The sequence below is a fragment of the Petaurus breviceps genome, unplaced genomic scaffold (genome assembly GCF_028583685.1).
Source record: "Petaurus breviceps papuanus isolate PSGF00001 unplaced genomic scaffold, PetGlider_PUasm1.0 90845, whole genome shotgun sequence".
NCBI classification, from domain to species: Eukaryota; Metazoa; Chordata; class Mammalia; order Diprotodontia; family Petauridae; genus Petaurus; species Petaurus breviceps.
Window position 1 is genome coordinate 14,994,424 of NW_027187359.1, and position 19,135 is coordinate 15,013,558.

General features: G+C 33.8%; 1 protein-coding gene and 1 long non-coding RNA gene across 9 annotated transcripts in view; one reads left to right on the top strand and one right to left on the bottom strand.

The window, feature by feature from the left end:
* Nucleotides 1–19,135, top strand: part of BIRC6 (baculoviral IAP repeat containing 6) — a 317,039-nt gene that overhangs the window by 289,044 nt on the left and 8,860 nt on the right. For all 7 annotated transcript variants that reach the window (XM_069072166.1, XM_069072160.1, XM_069072164.1 and 4 more), the window contains one exon: nt 572–649. In XM_069072166.1, the coding sequence (XP_068928267.1) occupies nt 572–649 (78 nt within the window). The remainder of the gene's footprint in view (nt 1–571; nt 650–19,135) is intronic.
* LOC138149182 (uncharacterized) overlaps nt 1–19,135 on the bottom strand; it is a 148,936-nt gene that overhangs the window by 42,225 nt on the left and 87,576 nt on the right. The gene's annotated exons all lie outside the window — the stretch shown is intronic.

Here is a 19,135-nt window from a genome sequence, read left to right on the forward strand (position 1 = left end):
CCCACAGAGTAGTCTTTATGTTTCAAGATTAATTCACTTCATTTTTCTTGTTTATGTATTACCTTAAACAAGTCACTTAATTTCCCTGGGCTTCACTTTTCTTCCATGATATAATAGGTTTGGACTCAGTGGTCTCTTATGACCCTTCCAGCTCTACATCTATGATCCTAAAATACATTTAACCAGTAGGCAGCCTTCATATGTATACATTTTTACCTTCCTTTTTCACTCATTATGGAAACTTCATCCTGAGAAATACTGCAAGGCCATATTATGAAGCATTTTTCTCCCCCTTCCTAACCTCCTATCCTAAAAATTCTTTAGAATCTATTCTTCATCGTCTAAGAATATTTTTTTCAAAATCTACTTAATCATTTTTAATTTAACAGAAATTGTAGTGCTATGCACAGGTTTGTCATAGTCTGAAAATGCCCATTCCTTTCAACATCCTCACTACTCTTAAAAGAGATAAGATTATTGTAACAAAGTTTTTTTTTTCTTCTAGCATTGACAGTTTTTGTTCATATTCTTTATCTTGCAATTTTCCCATTAAAGCTTTGTTTTTCTTCAGGTTTGCTTAAGCATATTAAATACATGGCATGGAAGACCAGAAGAGAAATGGAATCCTCAAACATCAAGCTTTTTACAAGTAAGACAAATTTTTCTCACCTTTTTACATAAATACATAAACGTACAATAGCTATATGATGGTGACTTTATAGGAAAAAAATATATCGACTCTTTTGGTTTTCTTTGATCTTGCTTTTTTGAACTTCCTACTTCTTTTTTTAAAAAAAATGAAACAAAACAGTTTTAGGTTTGTTGCGATTTCAGTGCTTTTTTCCTAGTGCCATTTGAATTCTTAAATTGCCTTTCTCTCTAATTCCCTTAAAACTGGAAAAAGAAATTATTCTCACAGTTCAGGAAAAAATTACAGTAGTACATTGTATGCTTTAAAACTGTCCCAATTGATATAAAGCACTTATCTAACTTTTAAGTGCTATATATGTACAATTATTATTAGAAGACCTGGCTTCTTTCCTTAAGTCTGTTCTTTACCCAGTGATATAGAATAAAATGTCCAAATTGAAAAGGCCCTTAAAAGTCATCTTGTCAACAAGGTTGTAGCTAAGATCACTAGTCTACCCCTTTCATTTTATTGATGAGGAAACTGATGTCCAGAGAAATGAGTAAAAGGTCACAATATTAAGTAGTAAAGAAAAGAGTCCTGAATTGAAATCTTTGTCCCCTTGCTGACTCTAAATCTAGTGTTCTTTCCTCTGTAATCAGATAACTTTCACAAGCCTCATTTTGCAGATGAGACAACTCTGACTCAGAGAGAGAAATTGACTTGCCCACATCACACATTAAGCAGCCACACAAGGCCAGGCACCCTGGTCTCTTGGGTCATTTATTTTTTATCAGCACCCTTTGTGTAATCTGGCATTTGAAGGCTCACCCTATTTATATATATAATTTCAGCTATAATGAGGCTACAAAATACAAGCAAGTATCCCTCAGTATTCATTAACCACTTATTTCTTCTTTGTATGAGAAAATACTTTTTGCACTTAGTAGTTACATAAAAAAATTAGCAATTACCATTTAGTTAAAGCAAACTGCATTTTGTTTTTGTGTGAAGCTCCAGACTTGTATCTAATATCTTCCATGTACAGCTTTTCCAGCTGATTAAATAAAAGTTGATTGGGGGATTGAAATTTTTCCTTTTTTCTTTCTTGGTGTCAATAGCATTGGCTTAAAAAGGAAGAACTAAAAGGAATCTTTCAAGATTCAGGATGAATTTATTTTTTATCAGCAGTCTTCTAGAGTATAAGCATAAAACACCTCCATTAACCAGAAAAACAAATAAGAATATCTCTGTGAAATATCTGATCACATTTATTTCTTGACCGCCTACTCCACTAACTTGCAAATGAAAGTCCAGAGAACTTGAAATGTTTTTCCCTTATGCATATTTTAGTCACTATTATTAGTATGAATTAAACTTTTAATGAATTTTCCAAAGGAAAAAAGTAAAACAAGCATGAAGACCTCCCCTTACCCCCCCCACAAAAAAAAAACCCAAACAAACATTAATACGGATTTTCTTAAACATTTGTATTGTTTGTATCATTATAAAATTTTTGTGAAGCACTATTTTAGGCATTGCCATTGCCTGAAACATTCTTCCAGTGTTCAGAATCTCATTTATCTTAATAGCTAATGGGTTTTTTTTCCTTGAGTATTAGCCTGTGTAAAAACATTTTTTTTCTTAATTCTTCTGGAAATCTTTTGCCTTTAAAAATAGTGTCACTTCATATCAATGTTATTTCAAATAAATGAACTTGAGCTAAGCCCAAAGACAGCCAGAAAATAGAAAACATTACATCTTGGAGGCATTATACCTGAAAGGCAACTGTGGTATAATAGATAAAGATCTTTCCTTGAAGTGAGAAACATCTGGCTTCAAATCCCTTTTTCTACTCATCCTGTAGTTATATAACTCTGGGCGATTCATTTAAACTCAGTTCTCAGGTCAGAGGTCAGCAGTTTGGTTGGCCCCCTGCTTATTTGGTTAGTTGTTTTTTTTTTACTGGTGAGCTATGAAGAGTTTTTACATTTTAAAATACAATAAAACTTTATTTTTGTGGTAGTCTTCTGACCCTCCTGTAGGCAATTCTCTAATACTGTAAGTTGCAGCAAAGATGTCAGACTGTGTTAGTAAAGGGAATTGACTCTTTGAGTTTCTATGTCAGTGAAAGCACAGGTCTAATCCCAGCTCTTATTCCTGTATCTTAGAATCTTTGGGGCATAAAATTGTCGTAATGAAGAATATAACAAAATCATAACTTCTTTCTAGTTTAATTTTCTCTTTTAAAGGTTTTTATTATGTGAGATTTGTTAGTAGTGGTATGAACTCTCCTCTTGCTAACATATCAATATGTGTTTTCATCATTGATTCTTAATTGAAATGCTTGTTGATTATGGTGACACTTTCCTATTTATTTTGCCCTACTTATTTCCTTAATTATACATTTACCTTGGTAAGTTACTTTAGAAAGATGTTTTAGAAACTAAGATTCTTAATTTTTAAAATAGTCTAGAGGCATTAAGTCTTCCCAAGTATCATTTCTAACTGTACAATCAGTGAGGAAAATGAAGCTCATAACTTGTAGCAGTGCCCCCATATCATGAATACTATTTGACAGAAACTTTTCCCCCCAAAAAATTGAAATAGAAACCTCTACTACTTTCTTTGCTGAGTGGTAGTGGTCGTTTATTTTTCTCACTAGTTTTTATTGTTTTCTGAAGATAGGTATCAAAATGTTAGTTTCCCTTAAAACCTCAGATATGTAACCTCCTTAGTGTAAATATTGTTCTATACTATTACAGAAATAAATTGTTGGAATATCACAATAATGAAATAATCACAATTACTTCTATAAAAATCCCCAAAATATCTAGTGTATTAGTTCTGCCCTGAAGAACCACTGGACCCTTCTTCTGAAGCCAACATTGATAGACCACAGTCTACAAAATACTGAGTGAATAAAAGTGATTTCTTGATTATTCAGAGTGATGCAGTGGAAAGAGCATTGATTCTGCAGTCACAGGACTTGAGTTCAAATCCCGCTTGTGATACTTAGTTGTTTATCCTTGAATAATTCTCTTGACTTGTGTGAAATTCATTTTCATCATCTAAAAGATGTGGAGGTGAGAAGAAATGTTTTTCAAGAAATAGCCTTTTGCCTTTAAAAATAGTGTCACTTCATATCAATGTTATTTCAAATAAATGAACTTGAGCTAGGCCCAAAGACAGCCAGAAAATAGAAAACATTACATCTTGGAGGCATTATACCTGAAAGGCAACTGTGGTATAATAGATAAAGATCTGTGTCTGTTATTCTCTGATTCTGCTAAGCACCTACTATTTTTCAGGCATGGTATGATATACCCAATATAATTTTGCCTGCACTTTTAGTGGAATAGGTAGCCTTACCATAATCTAATGGTCAGGAGATATCTCAAATAGCATGCAAATAATTCTGGTAGAGAAAAGTGCTTATACTAAAAAGTGGAAATAGCTACAGTGATCTCTATGTTTTCAAAAAAGAAAGATTTTTTGGTTATGGCAGTTAATGTAGCATTTTAGGATTATTATTGACAAGATATTCTTGCTATGTGGCCATAACCATGGGCATTTTAAAGTCTAATATAATTTTTGGCCACTTTGCAAAATGATACAAAAAATTTTTATTGCTTAACAAATATAAGTACAGAAAATAACATCAAAGCTTCTGTCTTTTAGTTATCTAAAGGCTTTGATTCAAGAGTAAGAGATTCTCTAATAACTTCTGAACAAAGGTGAATTTCCTTAAATTGATATGTAATCCTAAAATTATTCTGTGATGTTATTTTTAGTTCTCTGGCATATTTGTACCCTATGTAATATATTACCACTTGTAAAGTAAAAAATAATGATGTAATTGATCCATTGATTTAGTCTGTGCTTTTTTTTTGAGGAGATAATAAATGACCCTTTGTCCAGATATTTTGGCATAAACTCCAGTAATTCAAAGGATTATTAAACATCAAAAAAATCTTTCCATAGGAGGCGGCTCATAAAATAAGCTTTAAATGCAACTAGTGTAGAAGAGGATATGGATGCAGGTTATCTTACTGAGGGAAAATCAACAATGTTTAGCAACTCCTTAGTTATGGGGAGAAGGATAAGGTAAAGGAAGAACACTAAATGACTGAAGTTGTGTTTTAATTAGAAGAATAGTAGTACTATCAACAAAATTAGGAAAGTTTGCAGAAGGTTCAGGTTTACAGGGGGAAGATAATAATTTTGGGTATATTGAGTTTGGGCTTCCTGTGTAAAGACAAATTGGAAATATGAGACCTCCAGATCAGTAGAGAAATTAGGTCTGGAAATCATCTACATTACAATAATAATTGAACTTATGGAAGCTGATGAGATCACAGAGATCCATTTGGCATGAATGTGCTAAAGATGGAGAAAACCAGTTAGGTTGGTAGAAGGAAAACTGAGTATACATTGTTATTAAAAGGGAGGAAGGAATAGTTTCAATATCAAATATTGCACAGAAGTCAAGGAAAATGCAGATTGATATAAGACCAGAGGATTTAACAGTTAAAATATTATATTGGAGAATTAAATTTCAATTGAGACATGAGGTTGGAATCCAGATTGCAAGAAATTGAGAAGTGAGTAAGAGTAGAGCATGTTTAGACCATAAGGGTCAGCAGCATTTTTGGGGAATTTGACTTTGAAAGGAAAACAAGAGAGATGACAGCTTGAGGTGATGGTAGGGAGAGGTTTTCTTAAGGCAGAAAGTAAGATTTGGGTAAGTTGTTTTCTAATGTGGCTAAAAAGATATGGGTAGGATTGGGGTGGAGTAGAAGACAATGAGCCAAATGCTAAAGGGGAAGTCCTTGAGAAAAAGGAGAATGGCCCAGAGTAGGGGATGTGAGTGGGGGGCCTGGTATATAATCACAACCAGGATCTGAATATAGTAATATAAATGGACAGAGTGAACCTCAAAAAAGGAAAGATTAAGAATTATCATCTAAAAGTGGCATTGAGGAGCATGGAGTATCTCTTTTCCCTGTTTCAGACATCCCACAGGAAAGAAGATACTCCATATGGTCCAATATATGGTCAGAGGGAGCCCAGGGGAGATAGGTGATTGTGGCCAGGCATGCATTGTCTGCTGATGGATCCACTTTTCCGTGATTGCAGGACGATGGAAGAAGTATGAAAGGAGAGTTGGGATTCCAGATGGCATATTGGAAGGGAAGAGCAGAGAAGGAAAGAGATTCAGAGACAGAGGGACTTAAAGTGGATATGAATGAGGGCATATTTTCCTAGGCAGTCTTTGATACTGAATCACAGGAACTAGAAAAGGAAGAAAATGAGATCTTCTAGCCCTAGAATGGAGAGATACAATTTAATTGAAGCATTGACCCATAAGGTAATGATAATTAAAAGCATCATCATTATGTATTCTCAGAGAGCCAAGATGGGTATTTAGGATAATAAATGCTAAAGGCCGGACTAAACTCACTTCAGTAACAGTTTCTTTACCTCTTCTCAAAATGAAATGATAATACAGTAAGAAGATATTATAAACATGGCACGTGTGGTCTGCTCTTGGGCTAGGGTTTAGCTCCAAGGGGTTTTGTTTTTTACCTTTTGGAAATTAGCCTCTCCCTGACAAAGACTGGTAGTATTAGAAAACTGTAAGTTCATTTTCCCATCCTGCTTGTTGACTGAGACCATTTTACTTTTTGATAACTCTGATTTTTAGCTTCTTTATGAGTGTAGCATTGTATAGTGAATAGAGAACTAGCTTTGGAACCATGAAGACCCAGTCCAGGTCTCTCCTGTGACACCTACTGAGTAAGTCACTTAACCTCACGGTTCCTTGACCAAGTCTCTAAGATTATATAAATTTAAGATAAGATGCCAAGCCTACATTGATAGAGGGAATTTACTCATTCAAGAATTTCTGTGGCATTGAAATCTTCACCCCAGTATCCAAATTTTTAGCAAATTTTTCTTCTATCTTCCTCTCTGAACTTTGTACCTCCTTTCTTACCTACTCCGTGTTCATTAAGAGGGAAAAGGGAATGGTTTTTCCATGTACCACCACACCACAGTGGAACCAGTGGTAAAACGTATTCAACAGTTGGGATCATCTGAAGGAAGAAGGGCTCTCCTTCTGGTGTTCCTATATTCCCACCCTTTATACCAGGCAAGGAAACCCCAGGGAGAAAGATGAAGATAGGGCTCTAGTTACCTTGCTATATCCAACTCTGTTGAGTGGTCCATCTTCATGCTTCATTCTAGCTAATCCATACTTGAAAGCCAGTCCTTGTCTTAAAGTTATATATACAGCTTCCTGACTTCCCTTACCTACATTGTTCTAGGAATCTGTTCACTTTGATGACCTTCTAGAGAAATGGATATGAGTATGCCTTGGCTCAAGATTTATAAATTTTCTCTCAGATTTCATAATGATGCAGCCATAATCCTGAAACTTTCCACAGCTTGCCCCCCCCCTTTATAGAAAGCATTATGTCCATAATCCTCCGATTAACAAAGTAAAATACCAAATTGAGGCAAAATGTTCTATGTGTATTGTAAGGACAAAATTTTTCAATAAATGATGAAATCCCAGACCAAAATTATGTGCAATAGAAAATCTCTATAAGAGATCCTTACTATAATGATGTGTATTTGAAATTTCATCAGTGTCATCCATGAGCCTTACTACACATTATAGCTAGGTAAAATCATCAGCAAAATCTAGTCTGCCAACATTAGAGTGATGGAAGACATTACTACAGCTTTGTTGGGACACTCATATATGGAATAATGGGTGATGCCAGATCACAAAGAAACTGAGCTAGTTAGGTGATAAAAGCCAGCCCCAAATATGCTAAGAAGATATACCTCAAAGCCATGCAGAAATTTGATTTCACATAGCCAAGGTTCATTCCCACTCTAACTACCTCAACATAGACATATATTTGAGGAATAGAAGCAGAGAAGAAACAGTGATTGTGTATTCAAGAGCTTCCAAGAGATTTTAATTATGAAAGGAAGATAGAGCCAAATAACCCCAGACATAGCAGTCAGTGAATGTAGCTAAAATCCATAGTATACTTCCTAGTGTATACAGGATAGGAAAGATAGTCACATCTAACTTGCTTCACATTGGTCCACAAAGTTCACCACCAGTATTCAACATGAAGTAGTTTACATATGTACATAATGGCATATGCCTAAAGAGTTCACACATATATGCAAAATGTTTTCTTAAAAGAGCAGTTTTTCCAGTATTAAAAATCCTAAAAAATCACTATTTTTTCTCGGTATTTTTTTTTTAAACTTGTTTTCTCTTCAGGCCTCTAATGTGGATATTACATAGCTTGAATCAATTAAAAAGAAGCCTGTTTTACCTGCAGTTTTTTTGTACTCAATTAGATCGAAATTACTGAACTACAGAAATCATAATAATTTAGCTTTGTGACATAACAAAAGGGTATAATGGGATCCTTAGACTCTGTTCCTCTCCTATTAACCTCTTGCAATGTTACTGGGCTAGAGTAAACATTCATTTTCATAGCATAAGAACAATAAAAGGGCTGGATGGGAAACATTTTTGCAGGTATTGAAATGCTCTTTTTCCCCACCAACTTAAATTATATTCAATATTTTAGCTATCTGGTGTTTTCAAAATAGACCACAGGATGGAAAAAAGCCATTCTGTAGGTTTCTACAAGGTATTATTTTCTTTTAAATGAATTAAGATCTTTGAGCAAGATTTTAAGTTTTTTTATTCTGGAATAAGGGAGGCAGCCTGAGTAGTGGGGTAGAGAGCAAGCTTTGTAACCAGGAAGAGTAAACCAAGTTCAGCCTCTGACACATCCTGGCTGTGATATCCTGGGAAAGTCATTTAACTTCTCAGTTGCCTTTGGCAGCTAAGACTCATCTATAAGTCCTCTGTCTCTGAAATCACAACTCTGAACTGGTCCATGTCTTTTATACTGAAGTAAATGTGTGCATCTTTCTAAACAATTAAGTATTTTCAATTTCTTTTTTTTTAATGTGTTTGTGACAAAGATACATGATAACTGCTTTACTCTATAGACTAAGCATTATGCCAATATATAGCAAATACTTATACTTAAACATTTCACTATTTCTTATTCCAACATAATTTTGTTTCCTTTTTCTGTTGTCATAACTGGTATAAACAGAATAGATGATGATGAATAACTGACATCAATTTGTTATGAATGACTAAAAAGTAGTTAGAATTTGAGAGTTTTTAAAAATTTTATTATACATCATATGCCATTTCACTGTATGATTTTAAAATATACTAGTGTTCCAATTGCCCTGCCTTCCCCCCTCCAAAAAGATACACACACACACACGTGTTCACTTTAAATCCTGTGCATTGACACACTGTTTTTTTTCCCCAATAAATACTCCCCATTAATTCCCATCAATGCAGATTTTTCTTGTATTATTCTTCCAATTACCCCTTCCCTCCATTGAGCAAATTAAAACACCCCATAAATAAAACCCTTAATTATATATCTGCATCATCCATCAAAACATTCTATCTTATCCACATCCAGAGAAAGAACTACAGAGTCTAAATGCAGATTGAAGCAAACTACTTGTTCCCTATCTTTTGTGTTTTGTTTTGTCCCTTCTTCCTCACTGTCCACTCCATTGGTTATAATCCTTCTTTACAACTTGACTAATGTTTAATGTGCAGGTATTTGTAGAACCTATATTTGATTGCATGCTGCCATGAGAGGGAGGGAGGGAGGAAGGAGGAGAAAATTTGGAACTCAAGGGATTACGGAATTAAATGTTGTAAACTAAACATTTTTTTAAAAAAGAAAAAAAAATTCTGTCTTTAGAAAAAAAGCAAACTAACAATAAACCTCCTAGAACTTATATATAATATATATATTTATATTATAAATATTTATATATTTACAATATATAAAATGGGTGTCTTCCTTCAAAGTAGTTATCTTGAAGAAATATTTATAAGAACAAGCCTGTCACTCAAAATAATTTGCAACTTTTTTTACAAATTACCTTCAGAGTCAATTTAAACGTCTCACAAGAAAATCATGCCTTATTGTTAACTAAAATGGTATTATCTAGTTGAACAGCTACCATATTATTGGTTTGATTTGCTTCTGAATGATACTTGACTATTTACTTAAAATGAGCTCCCCCATAAGAAAAAGATTTGCCATTTAGTGAAGATATTAAAAGGAACATGCCAAAGGAATTCTCAAAAATTTTTATTGGAATACACATACACACACATGCACACCCCAATATCCCCTTAGCCCAGAGCCCCCAAATGATTACTTTAAAGATAATACCCAGGCAACTAGAGAGAAAATTGAGGTAGAGTGAGTGGGCAGCAGGAGTCAAGAAAAGCCTCCGGCACCATTCTTCTCAACATTTGCCTTTCTTGGGAGATGCTCTGATTTCTGAGGACTCTGCCCTTTTCTATCCAGTGGGAGCTTTGAAGAGGGGGGGATTCCCCCTATACTCCTGCCCAACAAGGATTACCAGGAATCAGTGTCTGTGAACTTCACCCAAGAGAAATGGAGGTACCTGTATCCCTCCCCGAAGGAGCTTTATTGGGATGTGAGGCTGAAGAACTTCTAGAACCTGATCTGACTGGCACTAGCAGTTTAGACCAAATATGATCAACCATTTGGAGGAAGGGGAAGTGGTCTGGATGTCAGAGGGAGATGGCCCAAGAAGCACCTGTCTAGGTGAGTGAGTAAGTGAATAGCATTTCAGAACACTAGACCTGAAACCAGGGAGGTGGCTCCAAAGATGAGCCTCTTTGTGGAAAAATCATTCCAAGCAAGAATCCATCAAATGGTCCCCCATGCCTTCAAATTTGGTGAAGCCTGGGAATGTGGTGCCTTATTTAAAAAATAGCAGAACAAGGAGAAACTTTCTAGGTATGTTACAAATCCCAGAAAGATTTTCAATCAAGTAAGAGGCCCTGCATGTAAAAACAAAATATCATAGAGGCTTTTTCCAAAGAATAACCCCATTTTCCTCAGCACAAAAAATATCTGTTGGAAATAATTTCTTCCATCAGTATGATACAAAGCAAAGGTGAGTCAGATTGTATTCTCACCTAAATAAAGGAGAATTTGCTCAAAGAAGATGTTTTCTAGGAATAATAAGCATAAGAAATTGTTTAGTTATTAGTTCAGATCTTAATTAAAGTACATTTAGGTACTAAAAGCAGTCAGACTTTCTCTATAGTAGCATAAATGTTACTCAAAATCAGATAATGTTAATAAATTTGGAAAAGCTTTTAGTCAGAAAATAGAACTTATAAAACATCAGTGAATTTATTCTGGAGAGAAACCTTAGAAATATAATGAATGTGGAAAGACCTTCATACAGAAGATGACACGTGATCATCAAATTATTCATATGGGAGAGCTCTAACAAATATGAGAAAGCCTACAGACAGAAGTTAGGACTTATTGGACATCAGAGAATTCATACTGGAAATAAACCTTATAAATGTCATGAATGTGGAAAAGACTTTAGACACAAATTAGGACTTGTCTACCATCTGAGAAATCATATGGGAGAGAACCTTTATTAATTGCAGTGAAGGTGGAATGACCTTCCAGAGGAACTCAGTACTTTGTTTAACATTGGACAATTCATACTGAAGAGAAACCTTATGAATGTAATGGAATTGGCAGGGCCTTCAGCCATAAGATAAGACTTAATGAACATCAGAAAATTCATACTGGAGAGAAACAGAAGAGAATGCTTAATGGCCATCAGAATATTCATACTAGAGAGAAACCTTAAGGATGTGTAATGTATGTAAGAAAACCTTCAATCAGAAGAGAGCACTTACTGAACATCAAAATAGTCATATGTAGAGCTACCTAATGAAATTCTCAGTTTTTATGGAAGGGTAACACATTCCTAGAAAGTGGTGTGAAAGTTAAAAAAAAAAAAAGGTGAATGTTGATTCAGTGACCTATGGGAAATACAGGTTTAAGTTCCCATGACCACCAAAAACTACTCTTTCTCTAAAGATTGCTGAAAATACACTTTTCTGCTCACAATTCTTTCTAACAAAAGATTAATTCTGATAACGTGCACTTTTCCTAACACAGTACACTATAAAATAACTCATAAAATGCAGTACACAAAACAAAATTGGTAATCTGCCCCCTACAAAAAGAGACTATCCACAGAAATGTATGAATTCTGGTATATTTAAGTCATAATATAATAATCATAGATTGTATGTTATGACAGATCTCTGCCATTTTTAAGATGCTGGACTTGGAATTGAGAATAGGTGCGGTACCTCAACAATAGTTGATGGTGAAACAAAAGTTTAGGCAGTAAATTGTTAAACATTGTACATAAAAGGCCTTTAAATTTCAGTGAACAGAAATTTTCATTGACAGAAACTAACAGTTCATTTATGTCCTTTTGTACTTAATGTTGTTGTAAGGTACCTTTTAGTTCTGAAACCAGTTTATAGAGTAACTTAATCCTGAAACAATCTGACTAGTTTGTTGGATTTAGACTTTCTTTAAAACAAAGAAATGGGGGCTGGGAAGGAAGGAGATTAAAAAAAAAATAAAGCAAAGAAGTGGTTCTGTTTAAAAAAATAACCTTATCCTACCTTAGATACTTAGTAGATGTAAGTTGCTTAGCCTGGGCAAGTCTCTTAATCTCTCTCAGCCTCAGTTTCCTCATCTATAAAATTAAGGATATTGTATGTAATTTCTACTTTAACACACTATATGTAATATTAGCTCTTCTTTGTCTTTAACAATAATTTTTTTAACATGATCAACAGGAAGCATTACGTCTAAAATAAAATAAGAAATTCACCCTTTCTTGTAATTGAATTGTACATAAAAGTCTGCATAGAAATATCTTGAATAATTTTAAGTATTTTTAAGTGGTCATTGTTGCCCAACATCCCCTTTTCCAAAAATTATGAGACTTATTAATATAAAAATTCTTAGTCTATGTTTATCATTGGGTTTTTTTTTCTTCATGATTTTAATTGGTAGGTAGATAAAAGGCATTAATAATGTATTCTATCATTATTCTATATTATCTTATTTAGCCTTAGGGAGTTCCTACAATATAAATTTTCCACTCAGGTGAAATTACAATTCCGTAGACTCTCCCTAAATAGATATTTGTAAAGAAACTCATTTGTGTGCAGGGGGAGTTAAACAGTATTGAAAGGTATGTAAATTAATGTGCTTCAGTTGTCTTAATAATATATTCATTAAGTTGGAGTATTCCAGAAATCCATGTTATTTCATTGATAATAAAAAGACTAATTTTCTGCAGAGCCATATAATTCTCATTTTGAGCTACTGAAAAACAACATACCTATTAAAGTTACTTTTTAAAAAAGATACTGTGGTTTTGAAATATTTATTGCAAATTAACTTTTTTGAAGGGTTACAGTATTATAATCATGCAGAATTTTCCTCCCTTGCCAAAAAAAATTATGTTCCTAGAATTAATATTTTTCTGTTTGTTGCCTTTGAAATGATGCTTTTCAAATGCTATCCATTCCCAGAGAAAGAACTAATGAAGTCTGAATGTAGATTGAAGCATAATTTTAAAATTTATTTTTCTTGGGTTTTTAATTTTGGTCTGGTTTTTTTATACAATATGACTAATATAGAAATATGTTTTGCAATGACTACACATAGAATAACCTGTATCAAATTATTTGTCATCTTAATGAGGGGAGGGAAGAAGAGAATTTGGAACTTAATTTTTTAAATGAATGTTGAAAATTGTTTTTACATGTAATTAGGGAAAAATAAAATACTAAATTAAAAAAATAATGCTCTTCAGTTTTGCAAGAGTTTTGTGTTTTCAGTGGTCTGGGGACATAATTGCCTTTCACTTGCTCATTCATCCACTTTGAAAATTGTACATTTCCTTTGAGGGGGGGAGGGGAAAAGGGAAGGCAGGAACCTTTGTTCACATAATAAATAACTTTATTAAGATAGAAACCAGTTTGGAAAATTATTAAGTATGAAATAAAACCTTTCAGTATATGCAAAAAATGAAGAAGACTGTTGATGTTAGAAAAATCATCATTTTGGGGTTTGCTTACATAAATATTTCTCCAAAAATTTATCCAAACTTTAATAGTTAGGATGATAATAGTTACCAGGCAGCAATTCCTGTAAGCATTTTAACCAGTCTAGAAAATACTGTTGGGAGATTGGATAAGGGAACATTTAATTTTAAACAAAAGGTTTGACATCATCTAATCTAATGGTTGTCAAAGTACAGTCTGATAGTCCTTGAGGTCAAAACTATTTTCGTAATAATACCAAGGCCCTATTTTTTTGCAGTTTAAAATACTCCTCCCTTTTCCAAAAACATATCTTTGTGAGGCCAGATTTTCTTCATGGACTTAACAATTTATTGCAATAGTATATTGCAACAAATAGAATGTATAAGCAGACATGAGATCCATCTGTCTCATATTAAACCAGACATTAAAGAGATTTGCAGAAATATGCAAAACAATGTCATTTTTCTCACTAAAATTTTTTAAAGTTCTTTTTTTTCTTTTTTTTGGAGGGGGAAGATGGGGCATTTGGGATTAAGTGACTTGCCCAAGGTCACAGGACTAGTAAGTGTTAAGTGTCTGAGGCTGGATTTGAGCTCAGGTCCTCCTGACTTCAGGTCGAGTACTGTATACACTCTATTCACTACCCACCCCTGCATAAAAATGTTATTTATATTAAAATGTAATGGATTTATTATTATTCAGAATGGATTAATATTTTAAATTTTATCAACTTAATTTCTACTAAACAGATATAACCCACATATACAAAAACTTTTGAGGGTTCTCAATAATTTTTCAGAGTTTAAAGGTTTTCCTGAGACCTCTCTCAAAAGTTTGGGAACCTCTGATCTAGTTAAGAAAACTTGAGACCCAGAGGAGTAGGGAAATTATTCTCAAATACTAAGGAGTAGAAATAAGATGCAAATCCAGATAATATGACTCAACAAAAGTATGAAAATAATTCCTAGTGAATTTTCAGTATTTCCTTTCATTCTTTCTTAAGTATTTGTTAATGATGCATCTTAGGTGATGAAGAATACATCTTTATCTTTTCATAATTTTTGCTATCCTCTTTTATATATTCCTAAGCATTACTCATTAGGGTTCCTGGGGGCAAGGAGATAAAATTTCATCAATTATTAATTGGTGCTATTACCTGTGGGTCAACAAGGTTATAATTTGGATCACACAACATGCTAGACTCTGAAGTATAGAATATTAGAAGCAAAGATCTAAGATAATCATTCATAGTTTGGTAAAAGCATGTCTGGGGTATATTCAAGGTGATTGTTCTTAAAACACATTACAGTCAGTTACAAACAGAAAAAAAGATGGTCAATAGTCCTTGCTCTTAAATTTTGTTTTCTAATGGGAGAAGACAACACAGAAAAGGAAACTAAAAGAGGTAAAAAGAAGGAGGAAGGGTAGAAGATTAAGGGAGCGAAAGTACAAATGGAGGCACTTGCAGTGTGAATTCTAGAGCAAGACGAACTTTCTGAGGTACAGTAGAGAAGGTCCAGAAAGGACTGAGAATTATAGTTAAGAGCAATCTAGAGCCCTTAAGTTATACTTTTAAGACTCTGAGTTAAGCAAACTGGAAAATTGTGTTTACTTCTGGGTGTCAGTTTAGGAGGAACAGGATAAGTTGTAGAGGAGAGTAATCAGGATGGATGGAAGGAAGGAAACAAATATTTGGTAATGGCCTGCTATGTGACAAGCACGGTTTTAAGTCCTTTATAAATATCTCATTTGATCCTCAGCAGCCCTTGGAGGTAAATGCTATTATTATCCCCATTTTATAGTTAAAGACAATGAAACACAGGTTTCCTATACAGTCACTGTATAAGTGACTTATACAGGTTCATACAACTATTGTTTGTAACAGGATTTGAACTCTGGTCTTTCTCACTTCAAGGCCTGCAAACTGTATCCACTATAACTCCTAGTTACTGTGAAGAACTTGGTGTCCAATGATGTGAGGATAGGTGAAAGGAACTAAGAATGTTTAATTGTAGAAGAGAAGACTTGGTGGGCAAAAATAGATGCTTTTCAGATATTTGAGAAGCTATCTGCTTGTCCCCCCAGGGCAGAACCAAGAACAATAGTTCCGAGTTTCAAAAGAGGCAAATTTAGGATTAGGAATTGTTCAGTCCTTTTAGTCATATGTGACTCTTTGTGACCTCATACGGGGTTTTCTTGCCAGAGACACTGGAATGGTTTGTCATTTCTTTCTCCAGCTCATTTTACAGATGAGGAAACTGAGGCTGAAAGGGTTAAGTGACTTGCTCAAGGTAGTGCAGCTAATGTCTGAGGCTGAATTTGAACTCAGGTCTTCCTAACTCCAGACCTTGTGCCTTATCCACTGGGCCACCTGCAAAAAATTTGCCCCCAAAAGATTTAGGGTTAATTATAAGAAAAACTTCGTATCAACTGAATCTTTCTGAAAGCAGAATGAAATGACTGCTGTGGTCTCCTGCGCCCATTGGACTAGATGATTATTTATTGGATATTTTAATCCTTAATTGGACTAGACAGCCGCTGGTTCTTAAAATTCTGTGAATTGTCAGTCTTTTGTGGTGTAGAAAAGGCATGTAAGTAATTGAAGGTTTCTTTCTGGCTTCCTAGGAGTAGACATCAAGATTTAGTAGCATTTGTACAGGCTTTGTAAATATGAGATGAGATCAAAGATCAAATTTTATAACCAATTTAATGTCCGCCGGTCACTTTAACATGCCCTAAGAAGAGATCATGCTGTTTCTACCAAAGGCTAACTACTGCATTACAGAGGATATGTGGGATTCATATGATACCCAAAAATCTGTACCTGTACTTGAATTTCTGTATAGAATTTGAAATCTCTAAAATAACCTTTAAATACCAGTGCTTTTCAGTATAAGGAGTTTTAAGGAACAGGATTTATGTATCCTGAAAGGTTGTTTTTTGCTTGTTTCATTGACTCTTTGGGGTTTCGGTTGTTCTTGAATAAAAATAAATAAATTTGACCTTGATGATAGATACTAAGATTATTCAAACAAAAAAACTTCAGGGTATAACAGTGTTTTTAAGCCTGTGTTTTTGAGTTGCAATAATAATTATTTCATTTTCATTGAAATGGAAAATACATTTTCACAGTATGAAAAATATGTGCTTTTAAACATCGGAAACAAACTATCATTCCTGGCATAGCAAATTCTGAATATACCTTAAAGGGCCAAATGACCATTGTTGACATTTGATAGTCTAATCTGTCATGGAAATTTTGTATCTTGACTGAATTTCATTCTACAAAATACATGAAAAATAGAGACTGTGACTTAGTAATTTTATCATGTCTCTTATGGGTGAAGATAACCAAACTTCTTGGTTTAATATTTGTGCATTGTGTGGATCAAAACAACTCTGAGGAACCACATCTCACCAGTCAGATTGGCTAACATGACAAAACAGGAAAATGATAAATACTGGAGAAGATATGGGAAAAGTAGAACACTAATGCATTGTTGGTGGAGTTGTGAACTGATCCAGCAATTTGGAACTATGCCCAAAGGGTTATAAAAATGTGCATATGCTTTGATCCAGGAATACCACTACTAGGGCTGTGCCCCAGAGATATCATACAAATGGGAAAAGGACCTATATGTACAAAAATATTTATAGCAGCTCTTTTTATGGTGGCAAAGAATTGGAAATCAAAGTAATGTCTTTCAATTGGGAAATGGCTAAACAAGTTGTAGTATAAATGAATCTAATGGAATACTGTTGTGCTATAAGAAATGAGGAGCAGACAGACTTCATAATTACCTGGGGAGTCTTATATAAACTCTTACTGAGTGAGGGGATCAGAACCAGGAGAATTTTGTACACAATTACAGACACATTGTATCTGTGATGAATAACTTTGATAGACTGGGCTCTTCTCAGCAATATGAGGTTATAAGACAACCCCAAAGGACTCATGATGGAAACGGTTATCCATCTCCAGAGAAAGAATTACAGGGTCTGAATGCCAATTGAAGCAAACTACTTGCTCTCTTTTTCGTTTTGTTTTGTTTTGTTTCTTCTTCCTCATTGTTCATTCCATTGGTTATAATTCTTTACAACTTAACTAATGTTTAATGTGAAGGTATGTGTAGAACCTATATTGTATTTGAAACTTGAAAAAGATGGATTGTTGCAAATGTTATCAGAATAGTAGAAAATTGAAAAATAATGTAGCTGAAAGTTTATCAAAGCCATTTTCCTTTTAGTGAATATTTCTAATTATGTTTGAAAATTATCTAAAGGAGTTGGGAAATATTTTTCTTGTTTAAGCTTTATTTAATAGAAAAAAATCACAGGTCAAAATAGAGTTTTGTTTGCTCTGCTTATTGCTATTTTATTGAAATTTCATTTGAAAACTGCAAGTAAGCATTGTTACAAAACTTGAGCACCCTGGGGAGGAAAAATAAACACTATAGCAATTAAGAGGGAAACAGCTGCAGGACTAAGTAAATTGCTTCAGAAAAATTGAGTGCTAAATGGTTTCTAGCTTAAAATTTTCAACTAAATGCCTAGGTCACCTAAAATGCTTCAGTCATGGCAGAATTTTATTTTAAAGTTTTAACATTTCTGTTCATCAGAGTTCATTATTTGTTACCATACCTATGGATAATTTATTGATGAATGTAATTAAATATTATTTCTGAAGAAAATGACCACTTTTAGTCAGCATTTATAACATTCATCACCTTTCCAGGTTGATTTTTTTTTGTACTTGGGTTTTTTTTAATATAACATTTTATAGTTACAAAACATTTCATATATCATATGATTCTTACAATACTTTTTGAATATTACTGATAAAGTACAAAACATGTCAGATGATTTGCCCAATATCACATAACTAGTAAACAGCAAAGCCAGAATCCAAACACAAGCTAAATATAACTATAACTAGTACTCTTTTCTTCAGGTAGAAAGTCAAATCTAGTTAAATTTCTTTTTCCCTACAAATTGTATGTGGATTATGTACAATGGTGAGAACACTGGCCCTTGAATAAGAGGATCTAGTTTCAGATACCATTTTTTTTAAAACTTTTTTTTTTAAAGCAATTGGGGTTAAGTAACTTGCTCAAGGTTACATGGCCAGTTATTTCTGGGTGTGGTACCCAATACCATTTCTGATGCTAACTCTGAGGTTGGACAGATCACTTAGCCTCCCAGGTCTACAGTTTTTTTCATCTGTAAAATGAGGGGGTTAAGCTAGATGGATTGTTGATTTCCCTTCGAACACAAAATCTGTGATCTTGTGATCCTGTGTGCTTTGATGGTCGACTTAACATTAAAGATACATGAAATAAAGTTAAAACCTCATTATAGCATTCTCCATTACTATACAGACTAATAATGTCAAAAATTCAACCCAAGTATTGTTAAATACCCTAGTTCTCTATTTT